The sequence below is a fragment of the Colossoma macropomum genome, unplaced genomic scaffold (genome assembly GCF_904425465.1).
Source record: "Colossoma macropomum unplaced genomic scaffold, Colossoma_macropomum, whole genome shotgun sequence".
Lineage (NCBI taxonomy): Eukaryota > Metazoa > Chordata > Actinopteri > Characiformes > Serrasalmidae > Colossoma > Colossoma macropomum.
The window spans coordinates 20,574,510-20,597,389 of record NW_023494803.1 but is presented as its reverse complement, the minus strand read 5'-3'; the positions used below and the strand labels follow the sequence as shown (position 1 = coordinate 20,597,389).

Genomic DNA, 22,880 nt, shown 5'->3' with positions numbered 1-22,880 from the left:
AAACGTGGCGGTTCTGCAGGGTTGAAAGCACTTGGCCTGATAATTCAAAGCACGTACTGTTCTAGAAGTCTCCAAAAGGTTCTTAAGTAAAGCACCAGGACACAAAAAAAGAACAGTCAGCTCTTAAGAGCCAATAAACTCCTAAGCACAGCAACAGTCATAAAGACCACTTAAAGGCTACAGCTTATTCCAGGCTTCTGGGCTAAAAGGCTGAGTTCCACAAATGAAGATGCTACTTGTAACAGAAATTTTATTATGGTCTGGGTTGTTAATGCAGCCTCTGTGAGTCCAGTTAGAAGTAATTGCCACTGCGAGTATGCTACAGGAAAGTACGATGACCACCAAAAGTTTGGGGACACCTAGCTTTTAAATTTTTTTTTTTCCTTTCTCCATGCAGATGAGCTTTTAATTTGTAACAACATATTAAAGACTAACCAGGTTTATTCTGAGGAAAACAATGTCAGAAAAGGGATATCAATATTACTAGTATTTGAATAATCAACCAATTATTCCATGTACAGCACAGATTATTAAAAACTGGAGCCTTTTTTATCTCAGGCTTCATTAAAAATACCTTAAAACATTAGGTGGTAAAAAGTGTTCATCAGGCTGTTTCATGTCATAAGAGAGACCGGTTGGTCTGTGCATTTTGCCAACTAATTATTGCTTATTCAATGAAAATGTAAATTTTATTCTAGGGTTTTGCAAATTGAGTTTAATTAAATAATGGTGATAGCCATATCATATGTGTACAGTACTGTGCAAAACGCAAAGACCATCTTTTAATTTATATAATTTCCAGTTCCAAAATGGCCAGTACAGGTAATTCATTTTTGAGTATTTTTGAATATATCTAAATATTTCAATAATTAAATATATTTTTTCAGTATTTAGTGTGTTCACTCTTTGCCTGTATTAGAGTTTCCATTCTTTTCAGGAGACTTGCTTTCAGTTTTTACAAAGAAATCTGCAAGGATATTTTTCTACACCTCCAAAGTTCAGTCTTAGGAGTTGGTTGCACTTCCTGCTTCTCATGACCCCAGTAATCTCACGCATTCAGTGATGTTGAGGTCTGGACTTTGGAGTGGTCTGTCTGTTGTCCTGAGAACACCAGCAGCTTCTTTGTTTGTTTTGCAGATTTTCTTATCTCCCATTTTCTCTTAAACTTCAGTTTTAGAAACTCCTGTTTTTTCCTTTGACTTCCCTCTTCCTTATGCAAGTAGATTATTATTTATCTAATCTTCTCAGAAATATCTCCTGAAAATGAAGAATTTGCATTGAACAGCTGTTTTGAAATTCTTTGACTTTTGCACAGGACTGTATGTTTTTTGCTACCTAAGAAATAATATCCCATAATAAATATCATATAATATCATAATGTCATACCCCACACATTTTCTCACCTGGCTGTAGTCAGCACTGATCAGCACTCATTCCAGGTGTTCAAACCATCTTTGATCCACACAAGTTTCAATATGTGCAAACAATAGTTTGGAAACAACAACTGGTAAATCGTTATTAATGCAAAGCTTACTCTTAATATCAAGAGGAACACTTGATAAAAGCAAAATATGCTCAGAGTATTAGTATAAAACTGTTTTATTTAAAAAAAAATCCTTTGTAGGCATTTTTTCATACTTTTACAAATTCACACTGCTAAAGCTTTGACATGTATAGGGGTACAGCTGACCTTGAGTGGAACAGCTGATTAGTACTAAGGTTTAGAAAAATGATAAAGAGTCCGTCTTTTCTTATCCTGAGCATATCTTATCTTTCTAGATATAAGAGGGGGCAAGGCTCAAGGCGACGTCTCAGTACCTTCAGCCCATGGTTATAAAAAAAAGTCTCTTAAGCTGATGTTTGATGCCTATGTAAGCTTTATAGATAGGACTGTAACTCTTAGAATCATTGTGCTGGCTAAAATGCCTCTGGGGCAAAATCTCCATGCTTGGATTGCAGTTTTATTATGTTCAATAAACAGTGAACAGCGGTTAAACCTAGGCCACAGTATTATCCAGCTCTTTTCATGCCATTACCCTTAACAACACTGACAAACTGTAACAAACAATATTTTTTCAGACAAAAAGAATTTTCATCTGAGCGTCATTACCGAAATAAATGGAAAAGGCATGAGCGAGTCCTCAAACTGTACGGAGAAGGCCCGAACTCATGGTCATCATACGATGTGCCCACTGCCCGTTTGTTCTGGAATGCTAATTCTAGTTTATAATGCCACCATGGGCAATATGAGCCACTTTTGTTGGAATTCACAGAGAACCAATTCAGAACCGAAGCAGAGTAGTGAAGGGAAAATATATATATATATATATATATATATATATATATATATATATATAAAGCCATCTCTGGTATTGATTACAAATCTGCTTTGTATTTCCTTATAGAGGCAAAAAGTCAAGGATGTTGAACAAACAGTAAGTAGTAAAACATTCCTGCCTCCGACACATAGATAACATGAACATCTAAACAGAGAAGACTGCAGTATTCAGAGCCACCGCACACTGAAATGAGATCCACTAGTCACCCTTCATCTATAAATTCCAGTATGCTTAAAAAAAAAGCTGTGTGCAGATTTCAGTGATGCTGTTTTTTTTAGAAGTTGATACATCACCAAAAATCAGAATTCCCTTAACCCAAATGGGGTTGATCAGCTAAGACATTTGAATAGTTTTGCACTGGAGCTCAGAGGCTAACAAGTAATGGAAGCTTACAGCCCACCAGTTAGCATTGTTCAAGCTTAATGCCTAAATCATCACATGCCTACCTCAAACCATGTTGAGCAAAATCAGACAGACTTACTTATGTGGTTTCTTACACTGCATGACATACAGTTATCGACTAATTAGCATCTTGCAAACTGCAAGCAAAAACCATCACACTAGGCACTTGCCTCAAACTGTGTGACTGTCCATTTTTACACATAACAGTATGTTGTACAGTATCAGAAACTACATAATAAAGTCTACCTGAGAACGAATCAACATGGTTTAAGATGAGTAGAGGATCTTTTAGTCATGCAGTATAATTAGCGCTTGTAAGTTTCTATGAGATTAGCTTTATAGCTCCAGTCAGGCCAAGCACCAAATGGTCATTTAGTGGGGCAATGCCCCACCAACCAATTAAATCCATATGCTTGAGGCAAAAAAAGCATATAGAACGGAAATTAAACTTCGTACGCTGCACTGTTTACCTTGCACACCTGTTATAAAAGGCTCGATTAACATTGAAGGCATGCGTCACTTTGTACTGGCTGCATTTTAGGGATGTGCTGTATGTTGTGAGAAGATAAATTAACAGATTTCCTTGATTCTCACCTAAAGATCGCGAGGACCATTGCCATACAGATCTATCGTGGATTTTTTTTTTCTTTTGTGTAGATGCACTACCCCTGCACCCACATAGTTTTCAATGCCCCACTCAGTTTAGTTCTGGCGCTGAGCCTGACTCCAGTGCAAAACTAAAGAAGAAAACTTGTATAAGGCATCCAAACCCAGTTTAAATAGGTTCGCTCACCTTGATTCTACTTATTTGCTTTTTTTGTTTGTGTGTGGGTTCCAGCTCCGTGTCATCATCGTATACCTCTTAACAGGTATACAATGTGTGGAATGAGTTTGAGGGAGTATTTATTCTAATTTGAGATGTGGTGTAATGGTAAAAAAGGGTTTCTGCAGATAAAAAGGGGAAAGCAAACAGACCTCCACATACAGTTAGCCCTGGCGTGAGGGGTGTCACACAGAAAAGCTCCAGAATGCCAAGAATCATTTTGATTTTGGCTCTCTAACCTCTTTCACAGAGTAAGGTCTGAGGTCATAGAGTACAGTGAAGCCATCTATCTCTTACACATTTGGACATCATGCATAACACAGCCATTCAGTCGTCTTGCAGACGCCAAATGTGGTGTCAACAATGCTTATTTCGCTGCAGCGGGCCTAGTTTCCCACTTTCACAAACCTTGAGACTTACAACTGGCCTAACGTTGGCGGTCTTATGAATGAGATGTGAAACGACTAGCTTGTGCAGCTATGTGAAGTTCGTAACAACGTATGGTTTGTGAGTTTCCTATCGTGGGCCAGTCAAACACTGTCCCCTACGCTGAGAAAAGGAAGTGAGACATCCCCTCTGGGGAGCATCAGATGTGTGTGGGTTATCTTGATATAAAATTCAGAAACTGCCATACTCAATAAATCATCAAACGAGCCTCTTGATTATAAAAACAACTCAAGCTCCACATGGAAAAGCACACTGTGTAAGACAAGCTTCAGAAAGAGTCAAAACTGCCAGCTTTCAGTCAACCATTGCCACCTCTGATTAAGGCCGCTGGCTTTGTCTCTCTCTTTCTCACATATTTTTCAAAGCTGCTACCAAATTCTTACATTTTCCTCCCATCTTAAACTTGAGCCCACTGTCACGCAAAGTGCTTAGTCTCTCGCTGACAGACGTCTGAGCTGAAAATGGTTTGACTCTTTCGCAGGCCACTGCAAGAACACTTCAACGCTCTATCGTTCCGTTTACATTATCAGGATGCTGTGTCATTTCTGGAATTCTTGGCCTTTACTCCTTTTCCGATCAAGATGTTTACTCAGTATTGAGGAATTTAAGTCTCTTGTGAAGATTTTACCCATTAGTCCTCTGCCCACTGCTCAATTACTGTTCAAATGCCCTTCAGTATGCCCTTTTACTACACTCCTCCATTCTCACAAACACACACACACACACACACACACTTACCCACGGAAGACCTCTGTTAATAGTTCAGGCACTTCAGGCTACGTTCACATTACGAGCTATATTGCACAGCTTTGCTTTGATTTGACCGTTCTCAATACAGTCACAAGGTCATGTATTGGATATGTAGGACCACATATGAAAGTGGTTCAAATCTGATTTGAAAAGATCTGATTTGCATGTTCACACTGAACTGGGAACATGAGATCTATCTCACATTTAGGCAGATAGACAGCTTTGTGCTACTTGTGCCCTGTAATGTGAATGTAGCAGCCCTATTTGAAGTGGATTAGTTTAACCTGGGAAGGTACTATAATTTACGAAGTGCTTACGAACAAGATATATGATTTTAACCCTGTATTCATTTTGAATGGCCATAGTCTAGAGTTACTTCTATAATTTGAATGGCCATAGTCCAGAGTTGACTTCTGTAATTTGCTGAACCGGGAGCTCCTTCAGTAACAGTATTCCTTTTCTAAATAATCTCATGGTAAGGTAATAACAAACCATGCTAACAGACACAGCCTATGCATTAGTTACTGTTATTGTTAGCCATTACTTATTATTGTTAGCAATAGTGTTAAATACGTAACTCATATCTGAATGATGACCTTTCATTCCTTGCTATGGTAATTTGGGGAAATTGTGCAGATACTCAAATAAGTTCAAATCCTTTTACAAAAACACATCATATAACCTCCCGTGACAAAACTAATCCAGGTCGAATAGTGCTTTTGACTCCTTTCTTTGAGCCTGGCAGTGCTTGCGTTAGGCCTCAGGAGAGGCTGCTTTGGGTTCTGAGTCCTAAGGGGCCGCAAAGTCCAGCCCCGTTCTCACGCTGCTACCTGCAACCACACTGCTCCACCACCATGTCCTCATACTGCTTGTAAACCACATTGTTGCCGGAGTCTATATAGAGGATGCTGATGGGGCTGAGTTTGGAGGGTACGCAACAACTCGGTGGCGTCGACTCTGGGTCCATAGAGTTCATGAGGGTCTGGATGATGGCATGGTTGGTGGGCTCGAGGTGTGAGCGCAGGGGAAAGTCACAGGCACCCTCGCAGTGGTATGCCTCGTAGTCCAGTGGTGCAATGATCCAGTCATCCCAGCCCAGCTCCTTGAAGTTGACGTGCAGCGGCTTTCGGCTACACCGGGTCCTCCTCCTGCCACCTCCACCTCCTCCCCCTCCTTTTGTCCCACCCCCTGCCCCGCCTCCACCTCCTCCAGCCCCGCCACCACCACCCCCTGTTCCACTGGAGCGTCCCGCTAGAGCCGTCCTCCTCTTCCGTCGCCTCCTGGGCCGGCCGCTGCCCTCAAATGTTGGGCCTGGAAGGCTCCCATTCTGAACAGCCTTCATCTTTTCACGGATCTCCCTGAATAGATTCTCTTTCCTTCGGGTGTGGGAAAAGGCCACGAGCAAGGCCCTCTCTTGGCCCCCCTGGGCTTCCCCTCCTAGGCCCAGCAATGGAGGGTACACTGCCTCATTTGTTGATTCACAAACAACAGCGACGCTAAAACATACAAAGTTGCTGCCTCGAGCTGTCCTGCGCTTTTTGCGACTGGCCTTCACGGTAGCGAGGATGTCAAACACATCCCATGTGGCTGAGATGGTGTCCAGAATGTCAATAGTCCGTGAGGTGAGCAGTAGAGGCCTGTCCAAGGAGCCAGGACGGGGGCAGCTGTAGAGGAGGAGGCGGTACAGGCTTCCTCCCTGGGACAATAATCTCCCAACGTCAGGCGGGGGCCTCCGCAGAACCCGCAGCTCCGCCTCCACCAGCTCCTCCATCCTAGAGAGGCCAGAGAGGTCAAAGATATAGCGCTGATGGGACCCGTCCGAAGGCTTCTCTGCAAGCAAAAAAGAAAACAATGACATATATATAAAAAAAATTATATACAGGTACGATTAACAAAAAAATTATTTTAAAATGTTTTATTAAATATTTTAAGTAATTTAGGAACAAGAAAAACTTAATGATAATAATATACTGTTATTATCTTTTAAAATATAGTAGATAATTTCTTGCCCCAAAGTTGGAAAAAATTAAATTTATTATAACTGAAAATACATTTATTATAACTGACTTTTTGAGGCTATATACCTTATACATTATACATTATACTTAGCTTTCTTTTATAGAGTTTTGGAATTGTTTTATAATATCTGTAAACAAATAGTTTTTTATCTTATTGAAAATATCGATTCCAAAATTTTTATGCATGGATCACTGGGAGGGATTTAAATAATGAACCAGCATTAATTTGATTTCAGCGGCTTACAAGAGCCAGCTGTCCGGGGGTAGAGAATCTTACATTCCTCACCCTGTTGTGAGCAGTCTACCGCATGGCCTTTTTTTCTGTTGAGAATGCCATACAGACACTGTCAGCTCCTCTCCTCGATGAGAATAACATTCGGGGGCCTGAAATGGTTTCTCCAAACGTGAGGCACGCAGCGGCGGCCCAGACCAGGTGGAGAGTGTTTGGCTGACCTGTCGGTCTGCCTCGGCCCTTGGCAGAATCTGCTAATTATGCTGATTGAGTGAGAATAGGGCTTGGCAAGACGCTCCAAAAGCACACGGCCTCCAGCAAGCCCCCTTTCCTCCCCTTCTGCTGCGCTCCACCAGAGTGAGGCTGTAAATTTAAGAGGAGTGGTAGGTGGCCTGGGGACACAATTAGATTTTAGCACTTCCAAATTGTTGAGTGCTTCAAACTGCTGTGGCCATGAGTATAATTGACTTGTGTTCCTCAAGCATCTAAGTGTTATGATCATTTTGCTAATGGACTAAAGTGACACTTGCTTGACCATCTTATGCTACAGCTGGGTGATAATCAGAATTTTAACAGATTTCACAGACATTTTGATGATCATATCAATGCTGTTTTTTGGAATTCAGCATTGTTTGTGAGTTACATGCAGTTACATTGATTACGCTTATTGGAATGCAAATGCCAAATGCTTCAACACGCAGCAACACAATCATCTAATACTGATGCATCTATTCTATCAACTCTCAGCACTTAATTGATTATTTAATGTTTTATAATCATTCCTTGCCTGTATGAATTTTGCAATAGTATTTAATAGTGTACCGTTCTTACTCTTAATTACAATGGGGAAAACCCCTCCACTCCCTTTTCCTCTATTTAACAGGTAGGTCCAGATTTTTAAATCAATGCTGAACAGAAGAGACTGTTAAACAGCAGTGACTCTGTGTGCCAAAGAAGGAGATTCGTCCCAAGCTCATATCACGCTGTGCCATCCGTGACTGAAGCAATGCAGGAGCGAGCTTTGCTAAAAGGGACCAGATCCAGCAGTCAGAGTAAAACAAGCTTCGATGTTGACATTTTGACATCCAGCTCAAGCATAGAAGCCGGAATACCGCGCAACCTGAGACGAAGTGTGCGGTTTCATGGTTAAAAGATGAAGGAGATTCTTCTAATATGAGGGGCTAGCACGAGAACCCAAGGCCAAATCTGGCTATATCGTGTCTGCTGTGTATCACGAGACAGAGCTAAGAATAATGGGTAAAAGCATCTGCTGTTGGGGTCGGCCACACAGGCCGGGACAGGAACGGGGTGTCCGATGGGAGCTGCCTCTCGGACTCTTCTTTCACGCCTGGACAAAGGGCTGCTGCTGAAATGAAGCGGTGAACAGGAGTGGGGTAATGCATCCTCTTCTAAAGCTAATATCCGCTTGCCAGACAAAACAATGACATAACCTAAAAAATGACCTGAAGAGGCAGTCTGGGAATTAGCTTTCATTCCAATCTCCCCCACACTTTGATGCAGGTCTGTGACTTGTGGGCAAATTTGTCTTCAAGTTTTTCTCAAAGAAAAAAGGCTTGTGGAGATGTGTCAAACTGATGAGGCATATAATAATACAATTGCTGAAAGATTTCCAATCATTTCTAAGAAAGAAAGTATCATAAAATTAGTATTAATTAGTACATTTCAAGCTTTTATTATGATACCAAACTGTCATTCCTTTGCATTGCTCTTTTTCACCGTTAATCACTTAAACAACAATTACTACATGCTGTGAACACAGCTGGTCGCTTCATATTGGAGAAGTTTGAGAGTATGGGTTCTGCAGTGCAGTGATTTGAGCTGTCCATCTCCATTCCCTCATTAAACAAAGGACTCAGTACCCCCTAACTTTATTTGCTTACACGCTAGAACTGGGCTGCATTTCGTAAAAACCAGCACTTTTCTGGAACGTGAGTTTGGAATCAGATGTTTCTCTTTTTATCAGCAGCACCTGGAGAGGGAAGCTTTCCAAGCATTTAGCCAAGATGCCAGGAGAGCTTTATTTATCACACATGGTGCAAATTCGACACATTTGACTTCATGTTCCTGATGTGTTATTTGAAGTAGGCCGTTTTAAAAGCATTCCCATCTGGAAATGAACATTTCAATGAAACAGGCAACTATTTTTTACTCATAAAAATGTCAGAAAGTCGGCAAAACATTATGATACTATCTCCAACAAAGACATATTTGCGCTATCCTAATAAAAATCTGGCTTATTTGCACAAAATGTTGATACCACATATAGACCTACTGCATTATTTGGATTATTCGGCAGTATCCCTTACTGCTAGACCTGTTTCCTGTCCATAACGTACATTCTTTAAAAAGATGGTTCTTCAAGCGTTCTTTAGTAAGGGCAGTGGTTCTGTTTAGAGCCACTTCTAGAGTTCCTATATAGAACGATTCTTAAATGGTACTTAACATGGTGAAACAGTTCTTCAGGTTAATAGAGGATGTGCGGTATATGAAAATTGTTCTATGTAGCACCAAAAGGGGTTCTGCTGTTGTTATGATGTCAAGCTTGTAACAACAAAAGAACCCTTTTTGTGCTATATAGAAGCATATACAACAAATTCTTTATCAATCTGAAGAACAGTTTCACCATGGAAAGAACCATTTCAGCATGCCAACAGTTCTACATAGAACTCATAGTTCTGTATAGAACCATTGCCTTTAATAAAAACCCTTGAAGAACCAAATGCAACTGGCACATTTGCACATTTCCAGCACAGCGCTGAATTGACTTTTCCAGTGTTCATTTGTGTCCAATTGGATGTGAATGCTAAAGATGCAACTGAATGACTGAATAAATACTGTATTCAATAAAATACAGTATTGATTAAATTAGTTTTGCATTTAGTTCGGATATTTTGTCAGCCTATATGTTTCCCCAAAGCGTTCAACACTGTAGGTGCTAATTTAATACTGTAAAAATGAATTCAGTCCCTAAGTAATTAATAGGGTTAATAGAGAAGAACTGCACCAGGCTAGTTTTTAAATGACTTTAAAATGAAGTTACTGGACCAAGCCACGTCCACAGACATAGAACTTGTCCCTCACATCCCACTGAGCCACCCTCAGCTCTATCACCCACCTTGCCGCTGCTCTATGAAGCTGGTCACTGTGTTGGCGTGTCTCCTGAAGCGGGCCAGGCTGCCGTTGGCCCCTCGTCGGTCCAGCTCGGATAAAGTCCTGTACAGGGCCATCATGTATGCTGGGATATGGACGGAGGTCCCGTTCCGCAGAGGCTGCTCCCGCGCGAGGCGCGCATCCAGCGCCGCAGCCTCACAAACGCTCGCGAAGCACAGGGCGAAGCAGAGGAAGAAGGGAGCGCCACTCTTCCTGCGATTCATTTTCACTGCTCTCTGGGAGAAAGATTGGGGAAAAGTTGGACGTGCCGTGATGACTTTGGAAACTCCCCCTTTTTTTGCTCTTTAGATAGTGTTAATATTTTGACTCACAGTCCGCCTGTTGCGCCTCAGCGCCAACAGCGCCCCTACAGGCCAAACAAGAGAACTGCAACTCCTCCTGACTGACACTCAACGGCTTGTATTGACAAACAGCTGTTTTTCTCCCAAACAGGTCATACACACAGGGGGTGAGCAGTGAGGTTAGCTTTACACCTTCAAGAGTTCTCTAGTAAAGGGTAAAGCATGGGTTCTAGATAGAACTATTCATGCTTAAATGGTTCTTTGCATAGTGAAATTGTTCTTCAGATTGAATATGTTGTACATGGTTCTTTATATAACCTTTTTGAAAATGGTTCCATATATCACAAAATGGGCTTCTGCTATTGTTATGATGTCAAGCATATTTTTAAAATGGTTCTGTATAGAACCACATAGCTACAACACACTAGGAAATCCAGCAGCAAAACCAGCATATGTTGTGTTTTGGTGCTGGTATGCTGGTCAACCATCATGACCATGCTGGGTTTGCCGGCTAAACCGGAACCAGACTAGCACTAGATTAGTTTAGACCATGAAATGCTTGTTGGTCCGTTCTGGTGGTTTTTTTTTCAGCAGGGCATTTTCCATCAATCTGAGGAACCATTTCTCCATACAGAGTCATTTAAGCATGAAATGGTTCTAAATAGAACCACTGCCTTTACTAAAGAACGCTTTAAGAACCAATATCTTCCTAAGTTTCTTTTTAATTGCGTTTTTGAGAAAGGTCCCCAGAAAAGGTCTGTCAGATTCATGACGGTCCTAAACCGCAGAACTGTTGACTCCTTTGTGATCTCGAGTGTGTGTAGATTCTGGTCTTACCTAAGAACGAATCCTAGACAAGAAAACACTGGTGAATATCAGAGTCTTCGAGAGAACTGCGTAAGAGGGTTTTAAGAAGACATTTCTTCTTAAGAACGGTTGTTGAATGAGGCCTCGTGTTTTTTTAAGTGTGTGGGTTTAAGTTCCTTCTATAAATAACCGTGAAGATGCTGGAGAATGTCACTGAGGAGTTTGTCACTTTTTTCTGTCGCCTCATTTTTCATTAGTCGAACGGGGAACAGACAGTTTCTATAAATGCTGGAGTTACGTTTTGTCGTCGCCGCTGGCGCCATAGGCCCTGGTTTACTGTTCACGAGTCGCCATCTACCGTCGAGAAGGGACATTACACCTTCCAGCCGTGAAGCTTAATGATGATTGAAGGCGACGTGTCGATACAGAGTGAGTTTCCCTGTCTGGTCTCACTGTACTGAAATGATAGATTATGGTGAAGATTTGGTAATGTGAGAATCCATTAAAAGAGGAAGCTCCACCGATTTTTTAAAATTAAACGGTTAAAGGGGAATTCCACTGATTTTTCAAAATTTCCACATAACTAAATTGTCAAGATGTGAACAAAATCGTTCAGAGTGTCAGAACTGTTCACAGTGGCTGTGGAAACAGGCATTCAAACTGTAAAATGCCTCTAAAACTACTTTGAGTTATGTAGAATATTGTTACATGAAATGGTTACAAATATGTTTTTTGATGCCTGAGACTTTTATTTATTATAATTTTAAATAGGTTTTGGCCTAAAATGTATTTTCTCCAAAGAAAACTTATTTTTTGCACACTATTTTCCTATAACATATAAGAACTCTGAAGATATAAATAGATACACTGGCTGTTTTGGACAGTAGATAAAATGACTATATTTGCATAACCCCTGGTTTCTGACACCACCTCTGTAAAGAAATCCTAGTCAGTTTTTCTGTAATCAAATTAAATTTCACATCAAAACAGCTCAACAGTTGAATTAGACCTATGTAGAATTTTGGTAAAAAGGGATGGAATTCCCCTTTAAGCTACATACAGAGACTGAGAGGCAGTGATCTGCTGCTGCCACTGTTCAGGAAACGTGAAACTTGTATGATTGTCTTTTAATCCAAAAAAATCATGAATTTGAGGGACAAACTACACACAACAACTCATATTAGTTATGTTGAATTTAATTGTCAGCAGATATCACAGTAAGCATTGTCACACAGTTTACAAGCTTTCAACTTTCAGTTATACAGTGTTGGAAAGGTAGGACAAGAATCCAGTTACATCAAGCCGATCCAGACCAAAAAGTGAGGCATCCCTGCATTCCCAAAGCCCAGTATTCCCCCATTGAAATTTTCTTGGAAACCAGTGTTCCCATGTTTCAGTGCAATGCATACTCAATCATCTTCCTTTAACATGACAATAAGAGCAACATCAATACATCTGATGTACTGATGTACTGTCAATGTAACATGCTTGTTACTTGTTAGCTACCAAACTATGCCTCGATGATAAGGCGATGTAATTGGATATTAACAATGGCTATAAAGTAACCCCATGATTATGCTTCAGAGGCAATAATTGCAGTGTTGAGAAAGAGACCTAATATGTAAAGGTAATGTTTACTAAAAAAATACGTACAGGTAATGTTTACTAAAAAATATGTACAGGTAATGTTTACTAAAAAATATGTACAGGTAATGTTTACTAAAAAATATGAACAGGTAACGATTTACTCTATTTTACAATGGATTATTAAGGGGCACTCGTAAGCCGATTAATCTAATGGTAGATTAAATTTTCAACTGTCTCTGCTGCAGATTTCCCAGAGTGCGACATATTGACTGAGGAAAATTCTCAGCATAGATGTGCAGATGTTATAAAAATATAATATTTAATGGTTTCCTACAGGCATCTAGTATTTATTTGAGGATGAAATTTGAAGTTTTTTTCTTTGAATCATTGTACTTCAGATAAAGGTTAGATTTTTTTTGCTAATATTTTGTTTAAAAGATGAGAAGTATAAGCAATAAAGGATGTCTTTTTACCAGGAGTGACAATATTTGTGGAGGGCACTGTAGCTGCAACATCAACTTGGTGTAATTACAAAATGTCATCATATGATTATGATCTGAAGCAGCTCAAAAAAGTGGGTAAGCTATTTTTAGGATGGTTTAATTCAGTGGTCTCCAACTCTGGTCCTGGAGAGCCACTTTCCTGCAGAGTTTAGTTCCAACCTAAGCTGCCCCACATCTCACTTAACTCTAATACATCTGATCTGGCCAATCAGGGACTTGGGAAGAGATTGATTAGCTGGAACAGGTGTGGCAGATTGTGATAGGACTCTGCAGGAAGGTAGCTGTCCAGGACCAGAGCTGAAGACCACTGTCTATCAATGGCTTTGTCAGTGGATCTTGCGCTGCATTGGATAAAAATAAGAGGGGTCATAGAGTTAGCTCCATTGATTCCAGTGACAGGAAACACAGAAAACCAGGAGTGGTTGTCATCACTTGTCTTGCATACATGTAAAGATTTTTCACGACATAATCCTTATGCCTTTCTTTTCGTAATGGTTCCGGATGTACTCTGCAATCGCGTTCTCATCATTCATTTCTTTTTTCCAAAGCAAAATGTAACATTTTGGAGCAAAATGACAACCCAGGATGCCATAACCAGAAACCAAAATGGCCGAGGCTTCGATGGCTCTCTCATGCTTCCCATGTTCTTGTATGTATATGGGAATAAAAAGGATCCACACCACCAAATAGATGAGCATGCTAATCGTGATAAACCTGGCATTCTTATACAAATCTGGCAGTTTCCTTCCTTTGTACGCAAAGAAGAAACACATGATACAAAGGAGTGCAATGTACGCCTGTGTGGCCACAAACAATTCGGAGGATCCCTCATTACATCCAAGTATGACACGGCCTTCATTATTCTTACCAGTTCTGGAAGGTGGCCACAGTACTAGCCAAAACGCACACATGACTACCTGCACACTAACACAGGCCATCACCACTACAACAGGCTGATTGACACGCTTTAGCCAGACACCAAGCTTGAGCTTAAAGCTGAAGCCCACAGAGATCTGCAGCAGGTTGGCTAGGATGCAGGAGGCACATATGGTGAAGGACAAGCTGAAGATGGGCAGTCCTGCCCTGCAATTGACATCTGTAGGCTCCCCCAGGAAAAAGAAAGGGCTGATGAAGCAAGCCAGAACAGAAAAGAGTGCGGGGAAACAGAGCGAACCACCAGCAGCCCTCACGATAGGGGTGTGACTGTACATGACAAATAAAACAGTGACAATTAACGTGACAATCAAGCCTATAGTGGAGAATACAGCCAGAGTAATACTGAAGCCGTCTGTCCATTGCAGGAAGTCTGTCATGCACTGTGAATTATTTTGCGAGTCTTGACATGGTTGACAACTTATGCCTGTGGATTTTAGAAGTTAAGTTAGTTTCAGAGAAATAAAGTTAACATAAAGACTAGGTGCAGACTAGTGCATCGTTCCTGTTGTGCATGATTCTTGACATAAAATTCAGATTAATGCTATGGCAGGTTTAGTGACTTGTGGTAGCCAGGCACTATGTTAAACTTGAATCATTGACTCACCGTCATCAGAGAAAAAATTGGGTTCACAATGTTTACAACCCTTGCAGCATGGCTCATCTGGATTCAATGTATAAAGTTCATATCCTGGCTCACAAGATTTAGAGCAGTTGAATCGAGTTACCTAACAAAACATCACAGAGGGACACACATACACTTTAATTATAATTCATGGTAATTCACAACGTTCTTATCAAACAGCTGTCAATTAGTGTTTGAAGCATAATGTGGCAAATAAATCCATAAAAGCTCACGCTGTTATTCTCCGGGACCACATTAACAGAGATGTTGCTTTGCCCATACATCCCAATGGTGGTAAAATTCTTTGGTGTTTCAGTTTTCCATTCTAAAATGTCATATCCAATATTTACTTCTCCTTTTTCATTCAGAGTCATGTTTGCAATATTATCCATGTAGTAACTGGCGTGCTTGATGCTTTCTGTGAGCTGAAAAGGCAGACAGTATAGTTGTGTTTTAACTAATGGTTGTGGGAATTGAAGTAACACATTCTAGTCAAGCTGCAAGAAAAAAATATTAATAACAATAACAAAGCTGTTACAGCTAGTTATCTTTTGACTTTCATGAACAGTGTTGGGGTCTTTACTCACAAAAAGTCATCCATTACCAGTGACTAATTACTCCCAAACTGTACTGAGATTACTTTACCTGTTACTTCCTACATGGTTGAAAAAGAAAGTATGTGTGTGTGTGTGTGTATATATATATATTATTTTAAATTATTTATTTTAATTATTTTTTTGTGGGTACATATTCTAAAATTCTGCTCCTAAAAATGTAAAAAGTATTCTGAATACTGCCTTTACAAAATGTAACTTGTACCGAACACTGATGTTTAATTTCTGTATTTAATCATTTCAGTTATTTCCAATACTTGTATTCCGTTACATCCCAACCCTGCATGCAAGTAATGCATGTAAGGAAGTACTTATTAAGTCAGTGACTGTAATGTGATTGTAATGTGATTTAAATTGTAATGCATCACACTACTTTGTTAAAGGAAAAGGTAATTATCTTGTACAACATTACACTTAACTCTGTTCATAGGCCAGTATGAAAGTAGTTTTAAGAGGCATTTTAACAAAAGATTGATAACTTTCTGTCATTGGTAGCATTGTTGTAGCTGTGGAAGGTACATGGTAGCAGAGTAAATTAATGTAAATATGTATAATGTATATCAGTGTACACTTTTCTTACCATCCATGCTGGAAAATGTGTGCCATTGTATTTTTGCAGCAAACTTTTAAGGCCTTGTGCAATGACATTCACTGCCATGTAAACACTGTAAGGCTCGTAAGATTCATCTTCTTTGATGAAGTCCATAAGGCACTTCTTATTAATACAGTTCTGTCCACCAGCCTGATTTACCGGATTTGATGCAAATGAGGAACAGTTTTGGTCTTGTGGTCCAGTGGAACAGAAAGGATTCTTTGATAAAAGATTGTGGAAAAAACTGGCACTCATGTTTCTTTGGTTTATGAATTGATCCATGTACTCCATAAAGCCTGGCACCTCGTTTCTTTTACAAGTGATACCGAAGATCCTCCCACATTTTGAGAGATTCTCCAGTTCAAGGATATCCTTCGAGGTGGACCATGCATCACTTGCTATCCATGTCCTGTTTAGACCAGCCTTGATAGCTTTCTTCAGGATGATCTTCGCATTGGTTTCTTTGGTGAAGAGCACAATGGCTTCAGCACGAGTTTTTGCAAGTGCGTCCTCAAGCTCAGTGAACGTAGAGTTGTTCTGTGAGAAATCTGCCGGTAGGATTACTTTGAATTCCACACATATTTTGTACTTTTTGAAATAATCAGTAAGACTCTCAGCACCATATTTTCCATATTCATCCTCACTACCAATAATTCCCACAGGCACAAAGTTGAGCTTTTGCACTAGCTGGGCAATGGCATCGGTCTGGTGTTCATCACTTGGGACAGTGCGAAAGAAAGACGGAAACTTGGACCTACTACTCAACAGCTCGCTTGTCGATGCATAACTGATCTAGAATAAGGGACAAAAAGACAGCAAGTGAAGTGGTGACTAGTCACCTGAAACGTTAATGTCAGATCTACTCTCAAGCTCTAAAGTCATGTCTGGATGTAAGAACTAATCGTTACATGCATATTTATGTTGTTTGTACTAGAACAGTGGTCACAACGATGCATTTCAACAATCCAAAGTACATCCAAAATCATCTCTCTCAGTACAGTGGCCACCAGCTCTGCTTCTAAAGATGAACAACCCTGCAGAGTTTAGCTCCAAACCCAATCCTCCACACCTGTTCCACTAATAATGGTCTTCAGAAGTCCATGATAACATGAATGAGGTATGTTTCTAAGCTTAAGGTTATTATAGTCAGTTAAAACTATTCCTAAAACAAAAACTAGCAGTATGTATGCTAGTTTATATATGCTTGTGAACTGTAATAAAAAATAAAAATGACTGTTTTCAAAAACTAAATCAAAACTATACTGTCCAGTGCAAAATTAACTAAAATTAAATGAAATTACTGATACAAAACAGTATTCATTTTTTCAGTTCTAATGAACTAATAAAAACGTCAAATCTGTAACCCTGAGTGTGTTCAATTTGGAGTTGATGAGATCTGCAGGAAGGCAGAGTAGATGAGTGTGTAGTACACAGAAAAATGTTTGGAACTAATTTTGGACAATACTACACAAGAATGTAATGATTTGAGTATGTATAGTAAAATCAAATAGGAAATTTAAAACTGTCATTTCCAAGCAACTCTCATTTACTATCTTTTGTGGAAACCACTGTCAGCGATCTAAAACTGGCACCTGGATGCTTCCGATTTGGACACATCCCCACTTATAATGACTGAACCTGAAAAGCTTAGAAATTCTAAGGCTTGTGATTTTTGGGGTTTGCTTTGTTAGAGAGCTGGTGTGGAAGGCGTTGAGAAACTTCTATTGGACTTTATTTATCTATGCCTGACCAATCTTTGCTTAATAAAATTAAAGCAATTTTTAAAATGTTGAAAATCAATCAAATCCTGACCTCATAATCAAAACTCGTATTACATGCAAAAGTTTGCATCACTGGTCAAATGCCATGTTTTGTTGATTTTCTACCTGAAAACTGGTACAAACCCAGTTCCAAAAAGTGCTGGCAGTAGAGAAAATGCAAATAAGAGTAGAGAGTAGTGATTTATAAATCTTTACCTGTAGTGTAATGAAAACAGTACAAAGACCAGATATGTAATGCTTTGCTTTAGCAACTTCATTGTTTTCTGTAAAGTTTACAATCAAATTGTATATTTACAAAAAAACAAAATATAAGCAATAAACAAATTTTTCATAAGTTCATAAGGTTTAACATCGCTTATTGTGTTTTTGTAATGTTTTCAATTTGAAACAGGTCAAACAGAATTTACTAATCACTGCTTTCTGTTTTTATTAGCATTATACTATAAGAATTATGCTGATGAATTTAACATACTAGGAAAAAATAAAACATTATAAGCCAGATTCATAAAGGCACTGCCAAATTACCTGTAATGTTAAGAGTAAACGGTGTGATGGTATGTTAGTAAATAATGGTACTGTAATTATAATGAATTAAAAAAAGGCTTGAATTCTTACCAATCAGAAATGAAATCTTACATTTTAAAATATCTTTCCTACAATTAAAAGTTGAATTTTAAGATGTTTTAATTCGATTTTTATATACTTATCAATTGTTACAATAAAAATAACATCTACTGATAAAGAACTAGTTCTTTAGTTCTTGTTTCTTTCATCATCTCCCTTTTGGCAGTCAACCGGAGCTTCACTGCTCATACATATTAATGACTATACGTCTTTAATATGTATGACCTCATTTACATGTGGGTTTTGATTGGCTCTTGCTGAGGACACAGGTGAAAATATCACCACCACTGTGACTTTATAATTAGCTCTTATTTACCGTGCCACACATTTTGAGTGGTGTAGTGCTGTTACTGCCTTGTTCTATGAATCTGGCCCAGTACGCAGCCTGTGTAAATGTTATGGCCCAGTTCATAAATTTTGCATACTGAAATGGTTCTTTGCATGGTGAAAAGGTGACTTCAGATTGATTCTACATAGCACTAAGTGTTCTACTATTGTAACAATGTCAGGCTTGTAACAATTGAAGAACCCTTTTTGGTGCTATATACAACCTTTGTACCATTCAAAAGGTTCAATAAAATCAATCGGAAGAACATTCTAATGATGCAAAGAACCATTTAAACATGCAAAGGGTTCTGTGAGTGCTCATGGTTCTATATAGAACCACTGTCTTTACTGAAGAACCCTTGAAGAACTGTCTTTCTTAAGAGTGAAGTTTAAGATTCCCTGTAGAGGATGTGTTCACATATTTTCACTTAGAAAATCAGTGAAACATGTAATTTGACCATGCTCGCCTTACCCTTTTAAAAGAGTGTACAAAAATAACTGAAAAGATAGTTATGAGGCTTTCATGCAACAGCAGCAATGTATTGATGAGAAACGCAAGCACCTTTTTGGTTTATATGTTGTAACATGTTTCACATTTTCTTACCTGTGTCATCAAGGGCAGAGCGAGCAGACGAGCCACAGCAACCGAAACCTCCGAACTGCGATCACCAATAACAGCCTTGACAGTATTATTAAGATCATTAGAAAAAAGACACTTCATATCAGGAGAGTCTCCCTCCAGCAGATTTAAACTGACACGTAGCGCCGTGGAGACAGAAGAGCAGGTGTCGTAGATTTCATATCCAATTTTCACTTCAGGTAAGAGAGAGGAATTGTTTATCTGCTCAATGGTATAGATCATTGCTTGACTGTAAAGCAGCACTTGCATATCAAGGCTTGATCTGTAAAAGAAAAGATGGTGACGCTTTATTTTGAGTGGTCCTTTTAGATGAAACAAACACTCAACAGACTCTCAGTAACATGTCAAAAACATATGAGGGTTAGGATTAGATTTTGGGTTAGGTTAAGGTTAGGGTTAGGATTAAGGCTAGGGTTAGGATTAGGGTTAGGTTTTGGGTAAGTTTGGGTTTTCGCTTAATGGAAGTAACATATTAACTTCTACTTAATGTAGCAACAGAACATCTTCAAGATATTTACCTCAATGTATTCAAATGCTTCACTACTGCTACATCACTGATATGTTGTTGATGTGTTACTGATAATCTGTTAAGAGTTTATTAATCATCTACAAAGAACCACTCCAAATAAAGTGCTACAGAAAAGGTTGTTGTGTAGGCAGTTAGAAGTTGTTGCCTGTGAATTGCACTAAGAAATTTATTACTGTTTGCAAAAACATAGTAATTATTTGTGAATTAACTTAAATAAACTGCAAAACTGCATGGGTACACCAGTGATCATCTGAATGCCATTTGATTGAAACTTATCATTAATTAATGAGAATGCAGTTTTAGTTATTGAACTCCTTTATATCAAAGTACAAATTGAGCTCCATATGATACTTACAGATCACACATCCATGTTGTAGGCTTGACCGTGTTGTTTTCGATGACTTGGTTATGTATAGGGAAAAGTCCAGCGATAACAACATCCCCAGGCACAAAAACTCTTTGTAGACCCTCTCCTATCAAGCAAGACCCATTCCTAAACAGAAAGAGAAGTTTTATCAGCATTAAAACCAACATCTTTTCTGTAATTCGGAGGCACTTTCAGTGGTCAGCACAAGCGTGTGTGTCGAATTATAAATGGCAGTGCTTGAGGCGAGAACTTTGTTTTTGCTTAGATGATAGTTGATAGTATACACAGGAATAACTTTGCATATGGTTGCGTTTGGTATTTGCATGAGTAAAAGAGATGTCCAATTGTCAATGGCCTTAATATATGAAGAGGTAACTATGAATTTCGTTGAATTTTTTTTTTTCCCCTGTTGTTCAAGAGTAAGATCCTTCCGTAACTGTGATGCTGTTATTCTATTACAGCTGATAACAGCTCAAGGAGATTTGTAACACAGAACAAAGGCAACATTTTGAATATCAAGGATAATTCCTTCTAAAATGAAAGTGCTTTTAGTTGCCGTTGGTCAAAACTTGTCTCACTACTCCAATTTTTAAACATGCTTAAAAAGTTAAATGGACATTAAAAGTTCTACAAAAAAATGATGCATGGTTGTACGGTTTTTGCCAGTGATGTTCACATTTACTGGGTATTTACATTACAGACTCCAATAAAACAGTTAGCTAATCATCAGACTCATGTGTAACCTGTAGAGAGAGAGCAGCCAACTCAATTCAAATACATCATTTCCTCATGAATGATTAAAAAGTTACCTCAATACTTTTTTGTATTTTAGTTTACTTTCAGTAGTAGTTGTACTGATATAATAATTCATGTGGAAATGATGGACAGATTTAGTTACACACAGAGAAAAACCAACACATCGATTGATATGTTATTTTAAATCAGTAATGCGTTTTCCTTTTTTTCTTAGCAGTGGGCCACCCTAATAAAATCTCTGGGTTTCACCTGACCACCCCATTCTAAAAGTCCTAGCTATGCCCCTGTTCAGGTGGGTACACTGGCCTTCAGTGTAGACTACACGACAGAAAGTACTGTGTGTAACTCCTTATCTTGTTTGTGAGAATGTGTAGGAAAATTATTTTGGATAATAGCCCCAACTGTCTAGACTGCTCTTGGTCATGTGACTTCTGACTTTAGCCACTAGCTCAGAGCAATGGGAAATATGGAGTAACAGCAGATTTTTAGGGAGCTTTTGCTTTGCGTGCTCCACATTCACACAAATATCTAAATGAATTATTTTGGCTCAAAACTCACAGTGGCAGACATAGTAGATGTGGTTATTGGATTAGATTCACTGTATTTTTTTAAGTAATTCAGATATTTTCTGTATTAAAGCACTGAGTAGGCGGCTTGGGAACACACATTGGCTAAAAGGGTCTAAGTGCCTCCATTAAGCACATTCCACATTCGCATCTATTTTGTTCTTTATTGCCTTATTTTAAATGATAAATTACGTAGAAGTCAACAACTTTTTTACCTTTTTTAGTTCATGCCCCAGTCATACATCATATAATGTAATTCTTGTTTCTCCATTATGAAAATGTAATGTAATTTACTCAAAATATTGAGCTCATAAGAGACGATTTGACCAAAAATCACCATATTTTCAGTTTTTCCAAACCAAGGCATACAGTTTGTGTTATGTGGCAACCCCAGATAGCAAGCATATCACCAAAAACTGAAAGGTTTGTAAGAGAAATGTGTGTATATAGATTTAGGTGAGCCTGTTGGGGCTTTTCTCTAAATAATGACTCGATTTATAAGTATACAATTTTTTTAAATAATAAAAAAAATTCAAGAATTGAAACTTCTCAGCCCTGCAATGGACTGGCGACCTGTCCAGGTTGTATCCTGCCTTCCGCCTAATGATAGCTGGGGTAGGCTCCAGCTCCCCCCGCGACTCAGGAGGATAAGCGGTTTAGATGATGTGTGTGTGTGTGAAACTTCTCAGTAGGCCTTCTTAAACATCACCATACAGACTGGTTTGTTTTTTTTCTGATACTTTTGTTCTAAAACAAAATGCTGAAGCTTAAGATGGGAGCAACAGTATAGAAAAAATTAAACACATAAAAAATGATTAGTAACTTGAGGAGCCCCCCAAAAAGAACACGGGGAAAAAATGACATGGGTTTTCTATAGTGTGTAAAAAAAACTCTCCTGCCTGCAAAATGACTTTTTTCTCAAATGAGTCATCACAGGATACATATCTCGAAAATTTTCTTGGGATAATTTTCTCAGGATAATTATCTCAAGCTAATTTTCTTAGAATAATTTTCTGGATGTCTTCTTTTTGACACACAGGCTATTCTCTAAACACCTTGCACTTATAGCCACTAAGTTGCCCAGAAGGCTGTGGCTGCTCTTGAATGAAAAACAAGGCCTCAGATATATTTGTGTAACCAGTTTA

At 38.9% G+C, this 22,880-nt stretch overlaps 2 protein-coding genes across 2 annotated transcripts; both read right to left on the bottom strand.

The window, feature by feature from the left end:
* Positions 1-3,722: 3,722 nt before the first annotated feature.
* gdf7 (growth differentiation factor 7) lies at positions 3,723-10,466 on the bottom strand. Its single transcript, XM_036593824.1, has 2 exons — positions 10,148-10,466; positions 3,723-6,591 (listed from the first exon to the last, which is right to left on the bottom strand). Exons 1-2 carry the CDS (start codon positions 10,404-10,406, stop codon positions 5,588-5,590), a joined length of 1,263 nt encoding a protein of 420 aa, XP_036449717.1. The 5' UTR covers positions 10,407-10,466; the 3' UTR covers positions 3,723-5,587.
* A 3,115-nt stretch (positions 10,467-13,581) lies between these two features.
* LOC118823951 (G-protein coupled receptor family C group 6 member A-like) lies at positions 13,582-20,629 on the bottom strand. Its single transcript, XM_036593823.1, has 6 exons — positions 20,402-20,629; positions 19,482-19,779; positions 16,134-16,937; positions 15,173-15,364; positions 14,922-15,042; positions 13,582-14,741 (listed from the first exon to the last, which is right to left on the bottom strand). The coding sequence occupies exons 1-6, from the start codon at positions 20,578-20,580 to the stop codon at positions 13,840-13,842; spliced, it is 2,496 nt and encodes an 831-aa protein (XP_036449716.1). The 5' UTR covers positions 20,581-20,629; the 3' UTR covers positions 13,582-13,839.
* Positions 20,630-22,880: the final 2,251 nt, after the last annotated feature.

Coding starts and splice junctions, on each gene's coding strand:
- gdf7 (XM_036593824.1), bottom strand. CDS start 10,406: ATGAATCGCAGGAAGAGTGGCGCTCCCTTCTTCCTCTGCTTCGCCCTG. Junction 6,592..10,147: donor CTTCATAGAGCAGCGGCAAG/GTGGGTGATAGA, acceptor TTTTGCTTGCAG/AGAAGCCTTCGGACGGGTCC.
- LOC118823951 (XM_036593823.1), bottom strand. CDS start 20,580: ATGTTGGTTTTAATGCTGATAAAACTTCTCTTTCTGTTTAGGAATGGG. Junction 19,780..20,401: donor ACAACATGGATGTGTGATCT/GTAAGTATCATA, acceptor TTTCTTTTACAG/ATCAAGCCTTGATATGCAAG. Junction 14,742..14,921: donor CAATTTTTTCTCTGATGACG/GTGAGTCAATGA, acceptor TAAAATCCACAG/GCATAAGTTGTCAACCATGT.